Raw genomic sequence first — 17,428 nt, forward strand, 5'->3', positions numbered from 1 at the left:
GTCGATGCGTCTGAGACTGGAGTAGGTGCCCTCTTGTCTCAACATCCTACGCCTGACGGTTCCTTGCATCCGTGTGGTTTCTTCTCTAAGAAATTGTCTCCAGCGGAGTGCAATTATGAAATTGGCGACAGGGAATTACTGGCCATAATTTTTGCACTTAAGGAATGGAGGCATCTTCTCGAGGGTACTAGCGTGCCAGTGATCATTCTTACTGACCACAAGAATTTAACTTATCTACCTGAAGCAAAACGTTTGTCGCCCGACAGGCCAGATGGGCGCTATTTTTGTCTCGGTTTAATTATGTGGTCTCCTACCTGCCTGGTAGTAAGAATGTTAGGGCTGATGCCCTCTCTAGACAATTTTCGCCTCTGTCCAAGGAGGAGTCTGTACCTACTCCTGGTATACCTCCTGACCATATTTTTGCTACCATACGTACTAATTTGACTTCTCCTCTGGGGGAGGAGATCCTGGCTGCACAAACCAATGCACCTCCTGAGAAACCTAGTGGTAAGTGTTTTGTTCCTGAGAATCTTCAAACTAAACTTTTGCACACTTACCACTATTCTAAAGCCGCAGGTCACCCAGGCAAGAACCAAATAATTTGGTCTGTCACTCGACAATTCTGGTGGCCAAGTCTTCGTTCTGATATTGCTGCGTATGTTGCCTCCTGCTCAGTTTGCGCACAGAATAAGACTCCTCAACGTCTTCCTGTGGGTCTTCTTCAACCTATTGCTAATGGTGAGCATCCTTGAACACATCTTTCCATGGACTTCATTGTCGAGCTCCAATGGCAATACTGTTATCCTTATGGTGATTGACCGTTTTTCTAAAATGTCACATTGCATTTCCTTGATGAAGCTGCCTACCACTCAGGAGCTTGCTTCGATTTTTTGCCTGGGAGGTCTTCCGTTTACATGGGTTACCCAAGGAGATAGTGTCGGACCGGGGTTGCCAGTTTGTCTCCAGATTTTGGTGTTCCTTTTGTGCTCAAATGGGGATCCAGCTTTCATTCTCCTCGGCATATCACCCTCAATCCAATGGGGCTGCGGAACGGTCTAATCAAGCTCTGGAACAGTTCCTCCGTTGCTATGTCCCAGATCACCACAATAATTGGTCTGAACTGTTACCTTGGGCAGAGTTTGCTCGTAACAGTGCTATTAATGCTTCCTCCAAATTATCCCCGTTCATTGCGAATTATGGGTTTCAACCATCCTTGTTGCCCGATTCATTCATGTCTCAGGGTATTCCGGCTTTGGAGGAGCATCTCCGGCAACTCCGTTCCATGTGGATGCAGATTCAGGATTGCCTTCATCGTTCTATGCAGTGCCAAAAGTTCCAGGCTGATCGTAGGTGTCTGCCCACACCTTCCTACCAGGTTGGTGAGAGAGTTTGGCTGTCCTCCCGCAACTTGAACCTTCGTGTGCCTTCCAATAAATTGGCTCCCCGTTATGTTGGTCGTTTTTGAATACTCCGACGGGTTAATCCTGTGGCCTACGCTCTTGACCTTCCTTCTGCTATGCGCATCTCCAATTTTTTCATGTATCCCTCTTGAAACCATTGGTTTGTAATCGGTTTACCACTGTGTTGCCTCCTCCCGTCCTGTCTTTGTTGACAACCATGAGGAGTATGAGGTCAGCAGCATTATTGACTTTTGTATGTCCAGGGGCCGTGTACAGTATTTGGTTCACTGGAGGGGCTACGGTCCGGTGGAGCGTTCTTGGGTTCCCTCTTCTGATGTTCATGCTCCCGCCCTCCTCCGTGCCTTCCATGCCCGTTTCCCCAATAAGCCTTTTGTCCTCCCACGGGGGAGGGGTTGTTGAGGGGAGGGTACTGTCAGGGTTTTTCCCTGTTGTTTGCCATGTGCTGCTGGCAGCCATTTTACTCACCTCTCTTCCTGACTATGGTGCATTGTGTGGGATGCTGCTCATTTCCTATACTTCCTTTTATGGCCAGACTGTTGTGCATCATCCATGTGAGACAGGATGCAGTCTCAGAATTGTGATGTCATCACTTATTATTTAAAGGGCCTCTGTTCAGTATGCTTTGCCTTTGCCTGATGTCCTTCCTGGTTCCTGATCCCTGGCTTGTTCCTGACTCTGCTGTTTTCCTTGTTCCTGATTCCGGCTCGTCTGACTATTCGCTTTGGCTCCTGACTCGGCTTGTCTGACTACCAGCTCTGGTTTTGACTCCTGGCTTGTTATTTGACTTGTGGACTTTTTATTATTTTTTGCTATTAATAAAGGTGTGATTATTTTTGCACTTCTCATCTCAGTCTGATTCCTGGCACCCTGACACATTCTCCTTAAGTAACTTTCCAACTTCTTATCCATTGGGTCCCTAAAGGAAGAGCTATCTTCTAACGGAATGGTAGTGCGCTTAGCGAGGGTAGAAATTGCTCCATCTACCTTGGGAATGGACCTCCACAGTTCCAAGAGAGAGTCAGGGACCGGGAACAACTTTTTAAAAGTAGACGAGGGAGAGAAAGGAGATCTCTTCTCCCATTCACTGAAAATAATGCTCGCCATGGGAACTGGAAAGGTCTCAGGAGCCTTCCTATCTTCATATACCCTATCAAGTTTAGGGATCTTGGGTTCTTCCATAAGCTTAGCTTCTGGAACTTCCAAAGTGGATAAAACCTCCTTCAAAAGGAAACAGAGATGTACAATTTTAAATCTAAACCTAGACTCCTCAGAGGCAGGAGCCTTAACCTCAGAAGTCTCTGCATCTGATATTTAACCCTCTGACGCTACAGACATTAGGTCACCCTCAGAAATATGAGATAGGTTAGACAACTCTGACTGAATGGAAGAAATGTCCCCCAAATCTGCAGGACTGTGCTTTACCTTTCTCTTGAGTTTCCTAGAAATAGGTAAGGCATTTTGGGCTGCCTTTACAGCAGATTGCAATTGTGAGGAAAAATCTGCAGGAAAAAAAGTTACCCCCAGTAGGAGGTAAAGGCTGGCCGCAAGGGACTGCTTGTGAGATAGGATTAAATCCGGGTTGAGGGGAGAGGAAAGGCATCCCCTGGAGAACAGACTCCTGAGAGGTAGAAGGCTCAGAGTGGGTTAATTAATCAGAAGAAATAGCATTCTTACATTCCTTCCTGGCTTTTAAAACAACTCTCGAGACAGATGGAACAGAACTGGGCAGGAGGACATACTATGGCATCTTCACAATAAAGGCAATATTTAGATATATTACTTTCAACTAAAGAAACCTCAGAAGGGTTAACATTGTAGTCCTTCATAACTTATAGGATGGTGATTCCACAACCATTATGTCTAAATAAGGACCGTAATCAGAAAAATTTCGAAAATAAAAGGCACCTCTACCCTGCCGTAGGCCTGGGTTGTTTACCCCACCTATAGACACAGGGTAGATATTCTCAGTCTGACTGGACTCTCCCAGATGTGATTGATAATTTCAGATGCACCACAGCTCCTTGCAAGTACTGGCAAGAGGAAGAGAAGCCGGTCACATGGGACACAATGTAACTCCGCCCCCACTGCCGGTCTAAGCACGCAAGTAATTTATTGCACAAATAATAAAATAATTCATGCCCCAGTCTGCCATCTGCCAGAGCCGCCTTCAACCCTCACAAGTACTCCACAAAGGAGTTAAGTCCCCAAGTGCATTAATAAAAAAAACAACAACACCGGAGCTTGTTTTCCTCAGATCCCTCAGGGGAAGTAGTTAAAACCCACACTGTGAGCTCTCTTGCGACATCCCTATGAGAACCACCTATTCCCATAATAAATAAAGGGACTTACCCCCTGGAATCCGCTGTGGAGCATGCACAGAGCTGCTGAACTGAGTGAGACAAAGGAGAAGCAGTGTAACTCGTCTACACTGATTTCCTAAGATTAGTTAGTTAACTATCCATATGCTAACAGAGAATGTTCCCTGATGCATAATGGATCTAACCTTCACCACTACTCTCACTGAAAGATTTACATGGTTACTACAATACCCTAGTCCTCTCTTGCAGGGAACATTCACATTAAAGGACCATCTTCTATCTTCTATACACCTTCTCTGCCATCCTCCTCTAGTGACGAAAGGCAAAGAATGACTGGGGGGGGGGGGGGGAAGTGGGAGGGTTATTTATAGCCTTTGGCTGGGGTGTCTGCCTCCTCCTGGTGGTCAGGTGTTGATATTCCCAACAGTTATAAATTAAGTTGTGGACTCTCCCTGCCTTTGGAAGGAAATAAATAATTAGAAGAAACACCAATTAAATGAGAAAGAGAAAAAAATATTAAACAAATGTAAACAGAAACAAAACAAGGGAGAGAAATAAGAGATTTAAAGGGACAGTCTAGTAAAAATGAAATGTTTATGATTCAGATTGGACATGTAATTTTAAACAATGTTCCAATTTACTTTTATCATCAACTTTTCTTTGTTCTCTTGGTATTCTTAGTTGAAAGCTAAACCTAGGTAGGCTCATATGCTAATATCTAAGCCCTAGAAGGCCGCCTCTTATCTCGGTGCATGTTGACAGTTTTTCACATATAGAGGGCGTTAGTTCATGTGTGCCATATATATATATATATATATATATATATAACATTGTGCTCATGCCCGTAGAGTTACTTATGAGAGGGCACTAAAAGAACTGAGATAAGGGTGCAGTCTGTAGAGGCTTAGGGGTATATTAATTAAGCAGCGGATGCTGCTTTTTCCATGCAAGCCTTCCGGCTCGCCGGAAACAGGATTTAAGAAGCAGCGGTCTTAAAGGGACACTGAACCCAAATTTTTTTCTTTCGTGATTTAGATAGCGCATGCAATTTTAAGCAACTTTCTAATTTATTCCTATTATCAAATTTTCTTCATTCTCTTGGTATCTTTATTTGAAAAGCAAGAATGTAAGTTTAGATGCCGGCCCATTTTTGGTGAACAACCTAGGTTGTTCTTGCTGATTGGTGGATAAATTCACCCACCAATAAACAAGTGCTGTCCAGGGTTCTGATTAAAAAAAATAGCTTAGATGCCTTCATTTTCAAATAAAGATAGCAAGAGAACGAAGAAAAATTGATAATAGGAGTAATTTAGAAAGTTGCTTAAAATGGCATGCTCTATCTAAATCATGAAAGAAAAAAATTTGGGTTTAGTGTCCCTTTAAGACTTCTGCTCCTTAGCTCGTCAACCACCTCTGAGGTGGCAGACTGCAAGCGGACGATTGGCTTTAATGATAGAAGTGAGAGAAAGTGAAGAATGTTGTCAGAGAGGTGATCACACCAGGAATAATAATCTAGAGGAAATAGATTTAAAGGTAAAACTGAGAAAAAAAGGTAAAGACTGTATAAAGGGAGGTGAAAGATTCACTTACTGGAGCGAGTGTTGCCTCTCGCTGAAGACCCTCAGGCTAAAATCACCCTCTTGGTAGGGCTGGAAGGTGCTGGGGATAATCAGGTATCTCCCAGGAGGTAGCTCGAACCTGCTGGTTACATCTCGTTGAGCCACAAACTGAGAAAGAACCACAGGCACCAAACTTGCAAACAAGTTCTTTCTTTCCGTCACCAGGGTCATCTGGTCAAACTGAAGACAGGGGACATAGTCATTGGGGGAACGTTTATTTAATACCGGGAAAGGGATATCTTTGCAACCTCCCACCATAGGCCATCCCCATATATGTTGTGAAGTTATTCACCTGTTTAGGGACCTGCAAAAAATGAAAATAATAATAATAATAAAATAGAAATAAATATTATTATAAGTTTAAATATTTAACATTGAGTAAAAGGGAGACTAAAGTTGGGATATAACTATTCCTAAACGATCTCAGCAAACCTAGGTTACAACATGGGAACCTATGTTGTTTTGTGGACACTAAAATAATAATAATTCTCAGGCTAATCCTTCCTTTGAAGATATCATTCAATCTAGGATTTATTTAGTGAATAAAGGGATAAAACCTTTTTTTTTCATGATTCAGGTAGAGGATACAATTTTAGACAACTTTCCATTAAACTGCTATTATCAAATGTGCTTCATTCTCTTGGTATCCTTTGTTGAAGGAGCAGCAATGCACTACTGGGAACTAGCTGAATACATCAGTAAGCCAATGAGAAAGGCACATGTGTGCAGCCACCAATCAGCAGCTGGCTTCCGGTAGTGCCTTGCTGCTCCTAAGGCTACCTAGGTATGCTTTTCAACAAAGGCTACTAAAATAACGAAGTAAATTAGATCATAGAAGGAAATTGGAAAGTTGTTTAAAATTGTCTATATCTCCCCCATGTGCCACTCACTCACCGACTATCACCTCACCTGGTAGATCTCGAATCCCACCACCAAGAAGTCCCGTCCCTTGGCTCTGCCTAGCCGCCTGTCCTTCTGCATCAGGGATACCAGAAGCGTACAGCCTCCTTCTGAATCTAGGTCGTCCTCCTGCAGAGTCACCAAGAACTGTGGGTTGGTCCAGAAGGTTCCTAGTTTGTAAAAAAGGAGATGATCTTCAGTGGACAACTTACAACAAGTACTGTATGTAAGTACAGAAGTAGAATGGATTTTACCTATATAATTTTTACAGCCTCCGGCATTATGACCAGGCACCCAACTGCTGTGGAAGGAGTTGGCATTCCATCCATGAGAACTTTCTCCTTGCAGAGAGTCTGCGGTCAGGTTGCAGACTTCCAGGATGTCAAAATAGCGCAGGAAGTCATCCATTTGCATCCTGGGAATTGATGATGACATGTTTTGCTGTATATTTTTGTGATGGTACAACTCACTCTCTCTCTGGAACAATATCTAGTTTTCTGAGAATGGTATGGGCATAGTATAGGCGTATCTCCCTCAGTGAATGCTTGGTTATTGTTACTCTCCTGGATGATACAGCTACTGTGATAGCACCTTTATCTCTTGGGGATAACACTTCTATCTCTATGATGCATGCCTATATCTCTGTCTTTATATGGTACGGTATTTATCTCTTTCTGGTATGTCTCAATGAGCTTGCACTCTTTCTCTCACTGGAGATGGCTTGACAAAGTCTTTAGTTGAGATGGCACAACAATCTATATGATACAATGGGTCTCTACAATGGGTCTCTCCCTCTCACTCTGGGATTGCACATAGCTTCCCTCACAATGGGATAAGCCATATCCCCTCTCTGGGATAAGTCTCTAATTCAAGAATCGATCATATCAACTTTTAAGGGTGACAAGGAAGGGTCTTTATGTCTTGCTCTAGGATGGCACATAGCCTCTCTCACAGGTGGCAAGGGTCTTTTGATATTTGGTTTCTCCTGAGATGGCACATGTCTTCTCTAAGCAATGGCATAGGCCTCTTACTCTCAATCTGGGATGGCATATATCCTCTTTTTGGGATGGTATGAGTCTCTTACTCATCCTAGGATGACACGTTTTCTCTTTCATGGATGGCATGGATTTTTACTTTATTCTCTAGGATGGCATGTCCCCTCAAACAAGTAGCATTGGCCATTATGTCCTTCTCTATGATGCCACAGAGATGGGATGACACCCCTCTCTGATATGCAATGGCTCCCTCCCTCTCGATTTATGGTACAAATTCCCTCTATTGGATGGTATGGTTCTATCCATTTCCCTATGGGATGATACAGATCTCACCCTTTCAATAATAGCATCTCCTTTTCTATAAACTAGCAAGTAGTAGCTTCCTCCATTTCTTTTTATTCACTCTACATAAGTTCTTACCAAAATTCTCCATCTTCACCTCTGACCTGCAGTTTTGTCTGGAGTGCAGGGTCTAGAGTTGACCAGATGGGGGAGCTGCAGATTATAAAAAGAAGGAAAAAAAAATATATATATATACAAATATTTAAAATATGCAATTGATTACTTTGTGTATCAAAAAACAGTTACCCCCCCCCCCACCCCTTATATTTCTGTATGGATCAGATTAATTATAATCAGAAAAAAAATTGTAAGTAATGGGATAGTTTAGTCAAAATTTAACTTTCATGATTCAGATAGAGAATGCAATTTTAAGCAACTTTAATTTACTCCTATTATTAATTTTTCTTCGTTCTCTTGGTATCTTTATTTGAATGTAACCTTAGGAGCCGGCCCATTTTTGACTCAGCACCTGGGTAGCCCTTGCTGATTAGTGGCTAAATGTAGACACCAATCAGAAAGTGCTACCCCGGTGCTGAACCAAAAATGGGCCAGTTCCTAAGCTTACATTCCTGCTTTTTCAAATAAAGATATCAAGAGACCGAAGAAAAATTGATAATAGGAGTAAATTAGAAAGTTGCTTAACCCTTTGAGTGCTAATGACGACTCTGAGCCGTCACAGAGTTTCTCACTCTGGTGCTAACGATGGCTCAGAGCCGTCACTAGCACTCTCCCACCTTGAGGGAGATCTGGGGGCTCCCACCCTCTCCTACCCCGGCGATCGGGCCTGCATAGTGACAGGCATCGCCGGGGCTTTACGTGATGCGTGGTGACGTCACGCGCAATAACGTGATGACTGCACCGCGCAACTTTATTTATATTTAACAATGTTAAGTATAAGAGCAGGGAGCATGCTGCTTAGAAGCCTGTATCTCGGGCATCTAAGCAGCTACATACCCCCAAGACCCACTGTTGGAAAGGTTATCACCTAAACTTTCCAACAGTGTAAGTCTTGGGGGTCTGAAAAAAAAAAGTTAAAAATAATTTTAACAAATTTAAAAATCCTTAAAAAATCTTAGCACCCAGGTGGGAAAGTGCTTAGCACTCAAAGGGTTAAAATTATTGCTCTATCTGAATCATGAAAGTTTAATTTTCTCTTGACTATCCCTTTAAAGATGAGTTAATGTGAATAATTATAAAATATATGGGAAGCCAAGAAAACTTAAACTGGTGCACTTTTTTGGTGAAATGCAGTGCATTTCTCTGCAGTGTAGCAAAGCACTCTCAGGCACCCCTACATCGGAGTTAAAAACATAGGTCAAGTCCTGCTTGAGGACTGCAAGCAGAGCTGCTCCTAAACACAACACAGTCAATGATTGGCTGCTAAGCGCATATGTCGCTCCTGATTGGCTCATCGGACCAGTTGTGTTCAGACACTGCATTGCTTGTGATTCCTGTGTGTTTAACCCCATTGTTAGATGCGCAAACAAATTAGATAATACGATTTTGTATTTAGAATTTCCCTTTTAAAAAGAATTACATGATACAAAGAAGGTCTTTACCTGTATCTTAGTGAACACAATTCATTATAGGCCGTCTCCAGCCTCACCACTTTCACTGGTTCCCGTGTTATTGTATGCAGCTGATTCACCAAAGCTTCCTCCAACCTCTCCAGCTGCACTGGCCTCTCCAGCTTCACCAGTTTCTATGTTACACTGTGCTGCTAATTCACACATGAATGGAGAGATGAGTGAACTGAGATGTCCGAGGTTCAGAGGGAGATCCAGTGGCGGCTGGCGCTCTATGGGACCACCACACCCCAGGAGATCATCACGCAGATTATTTCTGACACTACATGCCTCAACATGCTGGAGGTCCAGAAAGCTATGGGGGGAGCCGCACCGGCCGACCTGAGGCCGGCTTCCCCTCAGAAGAAGTTACCCCATGAGGCTTTCCGTGCCTTTAAAGATGGAGAGGAGGAGATCGATTTATACCTGCAGGTATTCGAGGCACAGTGCGAGCTGCGCGGTATCGCTGGGTGATTGGGAAGCTGTCGGGGAGAGCCTTAGATGCTTTCGAGGCCATTCCCCTGGAAGACAAACGGAACTATGAGCGGGTGAAGGAGCGCATCTTGGCTAAGTATGCCATCACCCCTGAAGCTCACCATCTGAAATTCCGGAGTCTGAGGAGGGAAAAAGGGCAACCCTTTACAGAGTGGACCCACCAGTTCACCCGCTCCCTGGACTATTGGTTTTTGGGTTGCCAAGTGACCACCCTAGCCCAATCCTCCCAGCTCACCCTTATGGAACATTTTTATGATCACTCCCCACCGGAGGTACGGGAATGGGTCAGGGATCAGAAACCTGAGACAGTGGACCAAGCTGCTGTCCTGGCCGACAAATTCTTGGATGCCCGAAACACAGTTTAACCCGAACCCCGTCCAACAGCCCGTTCCACTCCTGCACCTCCTCGGCCTACAGTGACCCACTGGCAACTTCATACCCCACCGACTCCACTCCACTCTTCTGGGCCCAGCCCGCCCCGGAAGACAGAAATCCAGTGCTACGGGTGTGATCAAGTGGGCCATGTATGGTCCAATTGTCCAAAGAATCCACCCAACCCCAACTGGACCAGAGCACCAGCTGGGGTTCCCAGTGGAGCAGCTCAGTGCTTTGAGTCAGGGAGCCCAGCGGGCACCGCTGCTTGGGCCGAAGAAGAATTTGGGCTTCTGCATGAGGTAGACTCGTTGCAGGTGCAGCTGGCGACAATTGGCTGCACCATTGCCAGCTAGTATGGATCAACGGCCGACAGGCTCAAGGACTGTGGAACAGCGGAGCTATGATTACTCTTGTCCAGCCACACCTGGTCACCAGTTTGGACCAGACAAGGATGTCCATTACAGTTTGTGTGGCTGGGGGTAAGGTGCCTCGGATCCCTACAGCATGGGTTCACCTTGATTGGGGTGCCGGCTCCCGTGCTGTTGAAGTGGGAGTCATGGCCCACTTGGTGGCGGAAGTCTTGTTGGGAAATGACTTGGGGCATCTCACATCCTCCTTCATTATGGATGGCCCAGTCACCACCCGCATACAAGCCAGGCTCCAAGCTGCCGCACTCGACCCTGGGACTTCGGTAAGCCACCTCCACCTGACTACTACCCCGACCGACCACCATGTCTCCTGGGCTTCCCCCCTCTGACTTTGCCCAGGAGACGTTAAGTGACCCGACGATAGCTCCCTACCGAGCCTAGGCAGGGATCGACCCAGGGGGGTTAGGAGGAGACCGCTTTGAGTGGGACAAAGTACTTCTGTACCAGATTACCGAGGGTGGTGGGAGCAAGCAGATGCCCAAGCGACAGTTGGTGGTACTACAAAATTATCGGTACGACCTGCTGAGCATCAGGCATGACATTCCCCTGGCAGGACATCTATGGGTTACTAGGACCCGCCACAGACTGACCCAGACCTTCTTCTGGACCGGGATTATGGGAGACGTTAGGCAGTACTGCCGTACCTGCGACTTTTGTCAGAGAGTAGGGAAAACTGGTGACCACTCTAAGGCCTCCCTGCATCCCCTCCCTATCATCGACGAACCGTTAAGCAGAATAGCTGTTGACATCGTTGGCCCATTGCCCCATCCCAGTCCCTCGGGAAAGAGATATATACTGATGGTAGTGGACTACACTACCCAGTACATGGAAACAATCTCCCTGGCCAACATCCAGACAGAGACCGTAGCTGATGCTCTGCTCCGGATCTTTGCCAGCATGGGTTTCCCCTGGGAGATTATCTCGGACCAGGGGACTCAGTTTACTGCTGAGCTCACCCAGCAGCTATAGAGGCTTTGCGGGGTAAGACCCCTGCCAAGCTCTCCATACCACCCCAGACCAACGGGTTATGTGAGAGGTTTAATGGGACACTGAAGCAGCTGCTTTGGACGTTCTCGGCCTCGCACAAGGACTGGGAGAGATACCTGCCGCACCTCCTGTTCGCCTACCGGGTTCTCCCCCTTTGAGTTAGTGTATGGCCGGAGGGTGAAGGGGCCCCTAGACCTACTCAGAGCCCACTGGGAAGGATCAGTTGGGGAAGAGGGACCCTCCATTGTAGGGTACATCCTGGAGTTCAGGGACCGACTGAAGGAACTCACCGCCAGAGTGCGAGAGAACCTTCAGATCACCCAAAGTAGGCAGAAGAGGTAGTACGACCGCAATGCTCGTAGCCGCACTTTAGAAGTGGGGCAGAAGGTTCTGGCCCTAAAACCGACCAAGACAGACAAGCTGCAGGCTTCTTGGCAGGGACCCTACCGAGTGGTAGAGCAGCTTTACGACACTACCTACCGCCGGACCTTTCATGTGAACATGCTGAAGGCATACCAGGAGAGGCCAGAGGAGATAGCCGCCATATGTGCTCCAGCCATGGAGGACTCAGAGAGTCTCCCCATGCCGGAGCTACCTTGGCGGAGTAAGGCACCAGCGGGTGTAGGAGACATAAGGCTAGATGAGCGGCTAGGGAAGGTGCAGCGAGAGCAATTAAACAGGTGCTAGAGAGACGGCAGGACATGTTCTCAACGGACCCTGGGTACACCACAGTAGCGGTGCACCAGGTGGAGACCCGCGGACAGGCTCCCTTGCTGGGTCGCTTAGGGAAGGCATGCGCTGTGAAATTAGGGAGATGCTCAATACGGGAGTCATCGAGCCATCTAACAGAGCATCCCCGGTCATGCTTGTGCCCAAGCTTCTGTGTAGATTACCGAAGGCTTAATGATCTGGTCATCTGGTTACCCTGGGCGATGCAGTCTAATAATTCATCTACCCGTTAGAAAGTTACCCTGGGCGATGCGGTCTAATAATTCATCTACCCGTTAGGAAGTTACCCTGGGCGATGCGGTCTAATATTTCATCTACCCGGGGCATGGGATAGGTGTCGGTTGTGGTTTGGCCACAACCGACGACTATCCCATGCCCCGAGTAGATTAATTATTAGACCACATCACCCAGGGTAACTTCCTAACGGGTAGACGAATTATTAGACTGCTCGCCCAGGGTAACTTCCTAACGACTTTAGACCTCTGCAAGGGTTACTGGCAGATTCCTCTGGACCCGGGAATCCATTCCAAAGTCGGCATTCATCACCCCATTCGGCCTGTACCAGTTCAAGATCATGTCGTTTGGGATGAAGAATGTTCTGGCAACGTTCTAGAGGATGGTAGATGGTCTCCTAAATGGTCTCCAGGATTATGCCTGTGCATACCTGGACGAAATCGCGATCTACAGCGATACCTGGGAGGAACACTTAGTCCACCTAGGCACCGTTTTGGACTGCATCAGGGCTGCTGGGCTGACTCTGAAGCCAGACAAGTGTATAGTAGGGCGCTCAGAGTTCTGCCGGACTTTGAAGGGGGAAGCACTGTCACAAATACCAGGCTGCCAAAGCTACCTCTTCCCATATTGTGTATTATTATGTCCCTACCAGCTTCCCTTTCATTGTTACCCTGATTGCACGTTGTCACAGAAAGAGCTGATCTCTGCCACTTGGCCCCTTCCTAACTGGCCGGGCTTATGGAACTTCTCGTCGGCTGGGCTTGCTAGAGGTCCCTGCTGAATTTTAACCTAGGTGGCTCCAGAAGCCCTTGGCCCCAGAGCTCCGCTCTTTTGGGCATTTGTTAGGCATTTGGTGGACAGGGGTTGGGGTGAGTGCTGAGGGGGAGTTCACTCAGGTTTGGACACCCCCCACCTTAGTCTGTTCCTGAGTACCTTTTGCCAGGCTTCCGCTCCAGAGCTCTCTAACGACACCCCGGAGTGGCCGCTGCTCCCCCGGGATCACACCAAAACCGCAACCTAGATACTGTGGGGGTCTATATGGCTCCTATGGAGGTGCCAGCCTGTCTGGAGGGGCGGGAATGGCGGGATCAGATAAGGCTATTATGAAGATGAGAATGTGTATATAAGCTGTGTGGTTTTCCCAATAAAGTCTGTTCATGTATCACCTTAAAGGGACAGTCAAGTATAAATTAAACTTTCATTATTCAGATAGGACTTTTAATTTTAATTGACTTTCCAATTTACTTTTATCATCAAATTTGCTTTTTTTCTCTTGGTATTCTTAGTTTAAACTAAACATAGATAGGCTCATATGCTAATTTCTAAGCCTTTGAGGGCTGCCTCTTATCACATGCTTTTTAAATCTCTTTTCAACACAAAGAGACAGAAAGTGCACGTGGGCTATATAGATAACACTGTGTTCAGGCACAGGGGGTTATTTAAGATCTAGCACAATACAATGCTAAATTTAAGACAACAGATAATAAACAGTCACAGTCATGTGATCAGGGGGCTGGAAGAAGGTTCCTAGATACAAGGTAATCACAAAGGTAAAAAGTACATTAATATAACTGTGTTGGTTATGCAAAACTGGGGAATGAGTAATAAAGGGATTATCTATCTTTTAAAACAATAACAATTCTATGGTTGACTGTCCCTTTAATAGTGGTCTTTTCTGGTTATTAGGGTAGGCAATTTGCTATAATCACTTCTCCGCTCTATAGCTTCAAGTTCCAGGTACAGGAAGGACCCTTTTGGCGGAGCTACCTAATCAGGGTAGCCGGAGTCCATCACAGTCTTCAATTTTTTCCAGGGTGGCTTTTTATTTTAATTCCAGCCCTGGCTTCTGCTGATTGGAAACAGCCAGAAAGGGTGCTATTGAAATTGTGGTTGCCCACAACATAATTTGCCTTGTTGCCCAGCAGGATTTAATTACGTCCCTAATTGCAGCGAAGAGGCTGGTAAGGCAGAGAGGCTGGACTAAACTTTAAAGGGACACTAAACCCCAATTTTTTCTTTCACGATTCACATAGAGCATCCATTTTAAGCAACTTTCTAATGTACTCCTATTATCAATTTTTCTTCGTTCTCTTGCTATCTTTATTTAAAAAGCAGGAATGTAAAGCTTAAGAGCCAGCCCATTTTTGGTTGAGAACCTGGGTTATGCTTGCTTATTGGTTTGCTAAATGTAGCCACCAATAAGCAAGCGCTATCCAGGGTGCTGAACCTAAAATGGGCTGGCTCCTAAGCTTTAAAATCCTGCTTTTTAAATAAAGATAGAAAGAGAATGAAGAAAAATTGATTGTAGGAGTAAAATAGAAAGTTTCTTAAAATTGCTGCTCTATCTGAATCATTAAAGAAAACAATTTGGGTTTAGTGTCCCTTTAATGACTCTGAATGTTGCATAGAATAACATGGGAACTGAGTCATTTTAAAAAGCTGTAAGAAATGTCTTTATGAAATTAGCAGTGTGTATGGTAAATATGTTTTTGTAAATTATACCCATAAACAGAGGAAAATAACTTCTACATCTCTGAGATATTCTTTGGATGTCTCACTGTATTGGTGCTTCATCTGAAATCTGTTCCCTTATCCCCCTAAAAGCACTGGGCTTTAACCCCTTAATGACCACAGCACTTTTACATTTTTGCGGTGTTTGTGTTTAGCTGTAATTTTCCTCTTACTCATTTACTGTACCCACACATATATTATATACCGTTTTTCTCGCCATTAAATGGGCTTTCTAAAGATACCATTATTTTCATCATATCTTATAATTTACTATAAAAAATTTATAAAATATGAGGAAAAAATGGAAAAAAACGCAGTTTTTCTAACTTTGACCCCCAAAATCTGTTACTCATCTACAACCACCAAAAAACACCCATGCTAAATAGTTTCTAAATTTTGTCCTGAGTTTAGAAATACCCAATGTTTACATGTTCTTTGCTTTTTTTTTGCAAGTTATAGGGCAATAAGTACAAGTAGCACTTTGCTATTTCCAAACCACTTTTTTTCAAAATTAGCGCTAGTTACATTGGAACACTGATATCTGTCAGGAATCCCTGAATATCCATTGACATGTAAATATTTTTTTTTAGAAGACAACCCAAAGCATTGATCTAGGCCCATTTTGGTATATTTCATGCCACCATTTCACTACAAAATGCGATCAAATAAAAAAAAAAGTTCACTTTTTCACAAATGTTTTCACAAACTTTAGGTTTCTCATTGAAATTATTTACAAACAACTTGTGCAATTATGGCACAAATGGTTGTAAATGTTTCTCTGGGATCCCCTTTGTTCAAAAATAGCAGACATATATGGCTTTGGCATCGCTTTTTGGTATTTAAAAGGCCTCTAAATGCCGCTGGGCACCACACGTGTATTATGCCCAGCAGTGAAGGGGTTAATTAGGGAGCATGTAGGGAGCTTGTAGTTTTAATTTTAGCTTTAGTGTAGTGTAGAAGACAACCCAAAGTATTGATCTAGGCCCATTTTGGTATATTTCATGCTACCATTTCACCGCCAAATGCGAACAAATAAAAATAAAACGTAAAATTTTCCCAATTTTAGGTTTCTCACTAAAATTATTTACAAACAGCTTGTGCAATTATGGCATAAATGGTTGTAAAAGCTTCTCTGGGATCCCCTTTGTTCAGAAATAGCAGACATATATGGCTTTGGCTTTGCTTTTTGGTAATTAGAAGGCAGCTAAATGCCGCTGCGCACCATACGTGTATAATGCCCAGCAGTGAAGGGGTTAATTAGGGAGCTTTTAGGGAGCTTGCAGGGTTAATTTTAGCTTTAGTGTAGGTATCAACCTCCCACATGACACATCACACCCCCAGATCCCTCCCAAACAGCTCTCTTCCCTCCCCCACCCCACAATTGTCCCCGCCATCTTAAGTACTGGCAGTAAGTCTGCCAGTACTAAAATAAGAGTTTTTTGGGGGATTTTTTTTTTTTTTTAAATAATAATTCTGTTCTGTAGTATCCTCCCTTAGCCCCCAACCTCCCTGATCCCCTCCAAACAGCTCTCTAACCCCCCTCTCTCTGCCTTATTGCGCCATATTGGGTACTGGCAGCTGTCTGCCAGTACCCAGTTTGAAATCAAATATGTTTTTTTTTTTTTTTTTTTTTTTTTTAAATACTATTTTCTGTAGTGTAGCTGCCCTCCCTCAACCCCCAACCCCCCAACCCCTGCCAGATCGCTAAACATTTTTAATATGCCCACCCTCACTCCCACCGAGTACCACCTTGTGCTTTCATATAGTTGTTCCATAGTGTAGGGTTCCCACCCGCCCGCGCGCCCGCTCCCGTGCACGCGCGCGCACCCGCTCCAGTTAACGCATGCGCACACGCGCGCGCACCCGCACTCGATCCCGCCCCCCTTCCCACCGATGGCCGCCCACCCGCCTCCCTGGGTAAGCTCCCACCCACCAACGAACATGGCCATCGACCAGGGTGGCTCTCTCTGCATCGGACGGCTAAAAAATGTTATAGCAGGATGCCTCAATATCGAGGCATCACTGCTATAACATGAAAGCAGTTGGAAGTGATCAGGATCGCTTCCACTGCTTTCAAAGACCAACGACGTACAGGGTACGTCCTTGGTCGTTAACTGCATTTTTTTGCAGGACGTACCCCATACGTCGTTGGTCGTTAAGGGGTTAAAGTTTTCGGCGTCCTGCTCCCTCCTGCTTCTACAAAACGAACAATCGAGCTGTGGGAATTGCCTATCATAGTAGGCAGTCCCTCATGATCTGATCCCAGTGTTGAAGTCACGTGATTACAATGACGATCATGTAATTTCCTGATTCCTGTAAATGTTTACTTTGTTACGATCGTAAAAATTTGCCCCCATCATGACTTCCGGTGGGTGGCGTTTACAGATGGCCGCAAGTTTGAGCGGCTCTGCTTAAATCCCTAGATTTAATCTCTAAATCAGGCTAAATCCATTGCCATCCTACTACCCCTTAACAGTTTTGCTGTTCGGGCACCTCAAAGGATCAAGAT

General features: G+C 45.1%; 1 protein-coding gene across 1 annotated transcript in view; it reads right to left on the minus strand.

Annotated features, from left to right (window-relative positions):
* Positions 1-17,428, minus strand: part of LOC128666831 (calpain-1 catalytic subunit) — a 211,203-nt gene that overhangs the window by 141,146 nt on the left and 52,629 nt on the right. The window contains exons 7-11 of the mRNA XM_053721632.1: positions 7,674-7,748; positions 6,513-6,673; positions 6,268-6,428; positions 5,651-5,662; positions 5,330-5,538 (exon numbers count right to left, since the gene is read on the minus strand). Of these exons, the coding sequence (XP_053577607.1) occupies positions 5,330-5,538; positions 5,651-5,662; positions 6,268-6,428; positions 6,513-6,673; positions 7,674-7,748 (618 nt within the window). The remainder of the gene's footprint in view (positions 1-5,329; positions 5,539-5,650; positions 5,663-6,267; positions 6,429-6,512; positions 6,674-7,673; positions 7,749-17,428) is intronic.

This window comes from Bombina bombina, chromosome 7 (assembly GCF_027579735.1).
Source record: "Bombina bombina isolate aBomBom1 chromosome 7, aBomBom1.pri, whole genome shotgun sequence".
In the NCBI taxonomy this organism is placed as follows: domain Eukaryota; kingdom Metazoa; phylum Chordata; class Amphibia; order Anura; family Bombinatoridae; genus Bombina; species Bombina bombina.